General features: G+C 24.4%; 1 protein-coding gene across 1 annotated transcript; it reads left to right on the forward strand.

Moving 5' to 3' along the window:
* The first annotated feature begins 239 nt into the window (after positions 1-239).
* On the forward strand, positions 240-8083 carry LOC112594917 (mesoderm induction early response protein 1-like). The gene is made up of 12 exons (XM_025339939.1): positions 240-646; positions 1659-1692; positions 1768-1934; positions 2006-2134; positions 2201-2234; positions 2591-2679; positions 3325-3400; positions 4282-4343; positions 4415-4627; positions 5739-5912; positions 7043-7152; positions 7508-8083. The coding sequence occupies exons 1-12, from the start codon at positions 632-634 to the stop codon at positions 7725-7727; spliced, it is 1323 nt and encodes a 440-aa protein (XP_025195724.1). The 5' UTR covers positions 240-631; the 3' UTR covers positions 7728-8083.
* The last annotated feature ends 1146 nt before the right edge of the window (positions 8084-9229 follow it).

The following is a 9229-nucleotide window of genomic DNA, read 5'->3' on the forward strand; positions in this document are numbered from 1 at the left end:
AAAAATAGGCATTCGGATCTTGAATAAATTAAAAAGATAAAATCTATACAACCGTAGACATATATATATAATATTTCCATGTATACAACAGTTCACGGTCGTTAGTAGACATTTTAGGAACCACTGGTGGCGACAAATCGGTAGTGCCACTCCCACCCAGCCGGCCAAACGGCGGTGGCTGCGATGGTCGTACATGGCGCGGTAGAGGGAAAAGCGTAATCGACGACTACGACTACACTACAACAACAAAAACATCAACAAGGATAATGACGGCCGAATGACGTTATCACCCACTCATCGCCGCCGCCGCGTTATCATCGTAGCGTTTTGACCCGCCATTCGACGACGACGACGAACAGTCAAACTAACTACTCCGCAGTACGATATTCTCTCGTCCGGACGACAGCGCGCCAACCGCCACTCGCCAGTCGGCGTCCAACGTTACTCATAATATTGGTATCCTGTATTCCTGTATCCCGTGCACGAGCGCCAAGCACCCGCCACCGCCGCCGCAATGATGTCCTGCGACTACGGTTATTAGTTAGCTGCCGTCTGTTTGTTTGCCTACGCCCTACATCGGAGACGACGCCGCTGACGCAATTGTGTACCGACGGCCTGAACCGCGATCACCATGGCCGACGACGAGGTAAACGATAATTTAATATTATTATAACGAATAAATACGACAGCCGTGTGGCGATAATGGGATGACGATGATGATCGATATAGGTGGGAGAGCCGCGTTCGGCAGTTGTTTAGCCGCGTTACTCTGTTACCCAGCCGTGCGTTCACGAATTCCAGGGCGGATCGAATGGCACACCCGCCACTCGCTCCATTTATCACCACTCCTGTAGGTTAGAGTGTGTACTGTGGTTTGAGGATTACGGCTGCGACGACGCAGTTACGTAAAGCAGAAGAATTCATGAATATGATGTGTCTGTGCGCGTCGATTCTAATACCTATTAGTAGTATTCATATTTTATAACCAATGGTATTACACTCTACCTACCTCGCCCCTTTCTCACACCAACAATAGTATGAGTTAGGATTTTTAGTATGTCTCTCTGTAGTTGACTGGAATAAGAGTGAATAAAACCTCAATGTCAGATCGGTATCACTACTGGTGCCCTTTAGGCGTGCCAAGTAAAGATTTTTTTCAATTGATCCATTGTTGCCATATCACATCTGTTATTGATAAATTTTCTGCTTAATCATATAGTAATATTGGTGTTTATTTTCTGTCCGCTCCAATAATAGTTTCAATCTTTATGTCCAATATAGTTTTTGGTGTTTACCATAAATCTATATAGTTAAATATAGGTATTATATATCATTATAACTGTTTCATTGATATCATATTCATATGTTTTTATATTGTTAATGAGTTAATACGAAAAAAATAGTAGGTACATGTTTTTTTTAACTTAAATAACATTTAAAATAAGATCATTTAATCTATTAAAAAGTTCTGCATTATAAATATCATTGTCGAAAAACATTTATAACTTCTTGTTAAAGTGATTCATAAACTTCAGTTTAAATATTTGTAATGAATTCAACATGTATAAAACTCTTTAAACCTTTAATTATTTTAGTATTGTAGATTTTACACAATAACTTAATTTATATATCATATTAATAAATATTCCATTTTATAGGTTGTCGCTAAATCTGAAGAATCTCAATCAATAAGTAAATAATTGCATTATAAATAATTAAAATGATTTTAAATACCTACTATACATGTTCAAACCTATATTTTTGTAGATGATAATGATAAAATAGAAGATACTGAGCCACCACCTGTTGATGATTTGAGTAAAGACAAAGATTATGAACAAGTAGATGAAGCTGATGATGAAACAACAATGGAAGAAGAAGAAGCACTTCCAGAATTGGAGGATCCTTTAAGAGAAATAAGATTTTTAGAAGAAGTAATTTCCTTTTATTATTGTTATAGTTTATAATTATTAGAAAATTGTTATTATTATTAATAAATTTGTAGGAAAGTAACATGCCTATTCATGAACTTATGGTTATGTATGGATATTCAAAAAATACTTCCCCGGAAACCAGTACAAAAAAGAAAAAGAAGAAGAGTTCATCAAAGAAAAGTAAAGATAAAAAAAGAAAGGTAAATTTTTTATTTCCAATTAACTTGATGATTGTAATTTAATATAATATTATTATTTTATGTTAGAAGAAGCTTTCAACTTCATCTGATGGTGTTGCAGGTAAGATCAAAATATTGTTTTATAATGTAGTTTAATTATCATACTTATCAATTTATCTTGTGCAAATTTCCAATATTATTGATTTTGTCATATTATATTTTGGTTTTAAGTACTAGAATGGACCACAATCTTATAAGTGGTCAGTGTGTTTTATTTTCCTTTTATATTGTGCACAATAAATATTAAATCATGGAACCATATGCATTGAAAACATTAAAAATATACAAAGTTACAAAAAAAAAAAAATTTATGTTCAATTTTTGAGTCTTATAATAATAACACGTCATAAAATTTTTCACAAAAAAAATTTAAATAATTGCAAAATATCATTTACTAATAATCAATTTTATTTTTAGAGAAAAAATCTAAATCAAGTGATCGACAAAGATATGTAGAAGAAAATGCTGGTGATTCATCAAATAAAATGTCAGAAGAAAGATCTAAAGTAAATTTTTTACTGTTGAACTTAGTATGAATATCAAACTCATATTTTGCTAATTTTATCTAGTAGATAAAGGCTATTTTTTAATTATTTTAGCTTATAAACTAAATAATATTTTATGAAGTTCTATTTTTACTTTATAACTTCTTACATTAAGAGAAATATAAGTATGCAAAAACCAAAATGGTTATTTTTTACCATTTTTTGATTAATTTTAGAGCTTAAAAAGTAAATCTACTGTAATATGATGGAATTAATATTCTCTCGGGGTATAGTTATTTGCATCATAATGATTTCGAAAAAATTAATAATTTAAAGTTATTTTTTTATGAAATTAAATTATGATTTTTAATGAATATTAATCTAAATCTTTTCTGGTATCATGAAATGTAATTTTGATATAATTATTTTTGCATTAGGTAATTAAAATTATGGCATACTTTTATAGAGAAATAAAATAATATGAATGATAGTCTTTAGATACTTTATGTTTGCAGAAAATATGTTCTTTAAGCCATTTTGTAATACAATCAGATGATCATCCATGTTTAATAAAAATAGCTAATATTATTATATAATCTTAAGTATAAATTGTTCTTGATTTTTAAAATCAAAAAATTGTTACCCAATTGTAATTTTTGTTTTAGAAAAAATGGAAGTGTTAAGGACAATGAAGATTGTAATGATGCATCTCAGTTATTAAATTTATATATGGCAGAACTTGGTGAGTTAAATTATGATTTGTTCATAGATAATTAGTTTACATAGTACTTTGGAAGTATATATTTAAGTGTATACAATTTGTTATCTTATTAATCTACAATTATACTTATTAATTTATTGATAAAAAATTGTATAAAAGATTAAATATTAAAAATACATTATGCAGATGTACTGGGTGATGAAATTTATCAAACAACACTCATTATTTCAAAATCTATTAATATTAAAAAAAATATATTAGTTACTTAATTTACAGTTGAAACAAAATTAAATCAAAAAAATAAATATATTTTTAACCTTGTATGTTTTAAAGCTTTTACTTTTTTTGAATAACATACATTCGTATTTCTTTTTTAGTTATTTTTAGATACTTATACATAAAAATCAAAATTCAGACAATTAGTTTATTAGTTATAAGTATTTAAAGTTTTGGTAAGTAAAATTGTAAACTAAAATTTTGTAAGTGTTTTCATACCTCACCGCTCTACTCACTTGAACATAGAATAATTTTAACTTATAAATTACTTGTCCAAATTTTTATTTGTATGTATTAAAATATTCAGAAATATATTCTGCTTTATAATATGAATTATAATATGTATGTTGTCATTCATAAAAGTAAAAATATAAATGTTGTTTTATTTCAACTAGAATTTATGCATAAAAAAAATATTTCTAAAAAATTAATAAATAATAAATTTTATTTGATTAAATAATCATCCTGTAGTTAATATGATTAAATATAGTTCTTAAATTGCTAATAAATGCTTAAATTTGTAGTCTGTTATAATAAATATGAATTAATTTTTCAATTTTATTAACTAATAACTATTTTACTCCCATAAAAGATGATCATTTTTATAATTAAGTTAATTTTTTCAGATCAAGTGCAAAGTGAAGATGAAGATGAAGACTATAGACCTTATTGGGAACTTCATTGGAAGGTAAAATAAAATTAATATTACTTAATTAAGGAGCTTTTGTATATTAAAATAGTTATCTGTTATGTTACCAGAGTGTAAACGTTGGGTTAAATTTTCAAGCTATAGTAACAGATGGATTATCGACATATGGTGACGTATTACCTTATGAAAATAATGATGAACTGCTATGGGATCCAAATGTATTGGGTGAAGATTTAATTGAAGACTATTTGACCAAAATTCAGCAAATTACTAAGGCATTAAAGCCAAAATCTAAAGTTGTTGGTATTCGTGATAATGAAAAGGTAAACTATTTTTAGTTATAAATGCCCAAAAACATGTAAATTATAAAAACAAATATGAATGACTTAAACAACTGATATCATTATATGTTATGCATTTATTTGAATTTACTAAAAAGTTTAACATAATAATCTCATAACTGCAAGTATGAAATCAAGTCACTAAATTTATATTATTAAATTTTTTTGATAAGATATTACATTATTTTACACTGTTTGTTATAGTTGCACATTCATTGTAATTCAAAAATATCACTCAAAAGGCGCGCAGTTTAAGTTAACGAACTTAAATACTATATTTTATTTAATATTATGTATTAAAAGTACTTAAATTTCCTGTAATTTAAAATAATTTTTATTTTAATATTTTGAAAATCATCAAATTTACACGTTTCTTAACTTTATTTTGTAATTAATGGATTTAATTTCATTGATAGTTTAAATATCCATGAAAATATTTACTTATTAACTTAACATTTTTTACTCATGCTTAGGCATTTATAATGTAAAATATCTTTACTGCACCAAATATAATATATCTTAGCAAATTTACTTATTTTCCAAACTAGTCTAGTATAAATTGTAAATTACTTAATACAATTTTTTTTTTAAACTATATCAAATAAAAAATAATAATTTATTGAAAGAAAATATTTTTGACCAAGTTGATATCATTAAGATAATAGTGCTGTTAAAATTTATAAATTATATTTTAATTATTGTGATCATTTAGAATTCTAATTAAAAATATAAATAACCAGTTAATAATATATATTAAAAACAATTTTACAATACATATTAATTGTTTATTAATTATATTTTATTTGAAAAAAAATATTTTAATCTATATACATTTACTTTATTTTAAGATCGTGCTTTTAACTATCATTTCAATGTCAAAACTCAAAATATCCAGTTTTTTTTTTAGTATCAATCAAATGAGCAGGATGCAATATTTTTGTATATTTTTGTTTCAATGTTTTATTTTTATTCATAAGTATTATTCATACGAATTTGCATACATTTCAAGTTTTTAGTTTATATAAACCTATACTCATTAATAAGTTATAAAATTTGTGTTTTTTAAATAAATTAAATAATTTTTTATTTGCAGGCACTTTACTTGTTAGTTCAATGTGGTCATGATGTGGCTGAAGCTCTTAGAAGAATGTCATTAAATGTAATACCAATGGAGAAATCATTAAGTGTCTGGTCAGAAGATGAAACATTGAAGTTCGAGATGGGATTACTGATCAGCGGAAAAAATTTTCATGCCATACAAAAAGAGGTAAAATTTTTTTATTTTAATAAATAATTTAGGTATTTATGGAATGATTTATTGTTATAAGATAATTCATCGTGCATGTCTATTCTTTTTTTTTTTAATTTACTTATGGCCATTATTCTTGATATCTCTTGCACTATTAGAAAAGTGTCCTATGAAGATACAAATTTCAGTTGTTCTGTTAAAAACCTTTTATTTCTATTTTGCATTTAGTGAATAATTTTTCTAAAATTGTTTTATGTATTAAAATCAAAATTTGTGACCTAAAAATTTTCAAGTTATTTAATTTTCTATACTAAGAATAATAGGTTCTTGATAATACATTTTTAAGATATGGAAGATATTCTAATTAGGAAACTTAAGTGATTTTATTAATCTAACAATATTGATAATTTATGAAAATAAATGAAAGTATAGCAAATACTAGTTTCAATATTACATCTATTTTATTTTTTGTACAATTATTGTTGAAGCCATTATACCTTGTATAAGTAATGTATAACTGAAAAACTATTTATTAGAATTTTAAATTTGATACATCAATATTTTCTACATCAAAAGATTCACTAAATATTTGAAAAAAAAATGAGTTTTTATCTGCACAAAATACTCCTTAAGTAGTACAATAAATCTCAAAAATTAGAAAATGTAGCTTTAAGCATATTAACGAACTCTAAAAAATCAAAATTTTAATAAATTCATTTTTAAAGAAAGATTTTATGTGTAATCACACTTAGTGAATTACCGCATATATATAATATATTTACGAAGTTTTATTAATTTTTCCTACATTTTATTATTCATTGAATTCAAATTTTACATACTACATACAATTTATTTTTATAGTATTAATCTGGATTATAAATATTTAACTTACTATATAATATTATGTATTAAATGATTGAAAATTATTAAACCACGAGTAAATGCTTAGTTGGACATTTTTTAAATGTAATAGCTCTATAGTATATTTAAACTAAAATCCATAAATAGGTTATACAGATTTCACATTTTGAATAATAAGTATGGATTATCTATAAAGATTTTAAAATATTGAATAGTAATGTAAAATTATATAATATATACATTATACATGTACATTATTAAAAATTAATTATTAATTTTATTTGAAGGTTAAAACTAGATCAGTAGCAGAGTTGGTTCATTTTTACTATTTTTGGAAAAAGAGTGATAGACATGATCAATTCGAAAGAAAACAAGTTTCAATGCGTCCAGAAATTAAGTAAGATAATTAATATTATTATCACTAATTATTAAATTGTATTTAGTTATTAAAAGTAAATAATAAATTTAAAATTAAAATTAATTTTAAAAAAAATAAATAGTTTTTACCTTACTTTAAATAATTATCATTTGTGTATATAACAATATAGGTTATTCATTATGAATCAATCATGTAAAGCTTTTCATAATATTTTAATCAAACAATAAGTTTATGAATTTTAGAAAAATGTTGAATATTTTTCATGTATGAAATTGAATTAAATCAACAAAGGAAATCTTTAACTTTACCTACACTTCAATAATTTTATCATACAATTGATTTATTATTATTATTATTATTATTTAAATTACAGGCAATGGCAACATTGGGATTCCGAAGAAGATCAAGATAGTGATTTTGATACAAGTATGTTTACAGATAATAGCCACGATGATAGTGAAGATAGTTTGAACGCTGCTGAAAATAAAGCACAAATGAAATGTTTAATATATGCTGATCGCAAAAGACAAGTACGAAAAAAAGCTACAAATAATGCTTGTAGTAACACTAATACTAGTACTAACACTAACTAACATTCAGTGCACCCTCAGGTACACTTATAAGCCATTAAATATTATATTATAGCGATTATTTTGCTTCCCTTTTCCAGATTGAGAATTAATAAATCATCAAAAATTGTGTTATATCGTCAAATTTAATACAATGTAATAGTTCTCCATGGTAACATAATGCCTGACACTCGGAAACCGTTTGAGATATCCACAGATAATGCATAATTACCTGTTCAGTTACATTTGGAAATAGATACTTCAATAATAGTTATCCTCAAATATCAAACTAACTTAAGTTTTCACCACAATATTTTAATTTCAGCAATGATGACACAGGTTTGCATAAAATATAAAGTTGATCTTTGAGCATTATATAATTAACATATATATATATAATATCTTAAATATAAAATTAACATTTAAAGTATAAGTTAGAAATAAAGAAAAAGATAATTTAGGATAAGAAGTTAAAATAGTTAAGTGGTATTTAAAAATGTATTTTAACCCATATGCTGACCTAAATTAAAAAAAATTTAAAAAAACTATACATTCATATATATTTATAAAATTTCGGACAAAAAAAAAAAAAAGACTGAATTTAAATAGCTTATTTCTAAAATTTTATTTAAATATAAAAAATATTCCAAACAGCTATACATAAAAAAAATTAAAATTTCTTGCTTCATTCTTTTGTCTAAACTATTATATTACATAATTTATAAGTTAATTATTTTTTGAGTTCCTTAAAAGTCTATTACAAGAGTAAATAAATTTAAATATACATATGTTCTCAACCTTTTTTCACTAACTTTAATCTAGATATATAGCAGCACATTTAACTACTAGATTTTTGAAAAAAAAATCGAAGTATAAATTTTTATATTTACATTTTATTATAAATTAAATATAAATTTTTATAAATACATGTATTTCATTAATTACAAATGATGATTAAATCAAAAATAAACTGATCAAAACATTTTTAGTAACATACATTATAGCACTACATAATATACCGGTTGAGAACCAACTTACTTAATCTATACACATTAAGTAAATTAAGAATGTTTTATAATTTAAAGGATCTGATCTTTAATTTAAATATATTATTTATTTCTATACCTATAAAGTCCTTACTAGAAAAGTATGAACGTATGTCATTGAGATTTTAAAATAGTTTTACATAAATATTTTTGCTATGTAATAATAAATTAAATTTAACAAATATTTAATTTTCCTATTTGATTTAATTCTTATTAATATTATTGGCTTCGACATTCCTTATTTTAAACATAATTAATACTATGTACTTACTAATTAGTATATAGTTATATGTGTTTATTTTTATGTGCAAAATATTACTAAAAATGTAATATTTGTAAGTACATAGTATTTCTATTAAGTAACCATTTTAACCAATTAAAATAAATATTTAACAATCATAAAGTTAATTGTTTAAGAGCCATAGTATATAAATTAAAATTTTCCTATCTTAAATTTATATGCTTAACTCTAAATGTGAT

The sequence above is a fragment of the Melanaphis sacchari genome, unplaced genomic scaffold (genome assembly GCF_002803265.2).
Source record: "Melanaphis sacchari strain LSU unplaced genomic scaffold, SCAv2.0 Contig247_pilon_pilon, whole genome shotgun sequence".
Taxonomy (NCBI): Eukaryota; Metazoa; Arthropoda; class Insecta; order Hemiptera; family Aphididae; genus Melanaphis; species Melanaphis sacchari.

Bases quoted from the DNA above. Each gene is read 5' to 3' on its own strand.
- LOC112594917 (XM_025339939.1), top strand. The intron at 5,913-7,042 runs GTAAAATTTTTT...TTTTATTTGAAG, and splicing joins TTCATGCCATACAAAAAGAG to GTTAAAACTAGATCAGTAGC. The intron at 7,153-7,507 runs GTAAGATAATTA...TTTAAATTACAG, and splicing joins TCAATGCGTCCAGAAATTAA to GCAATGGCAACATTGGGATT.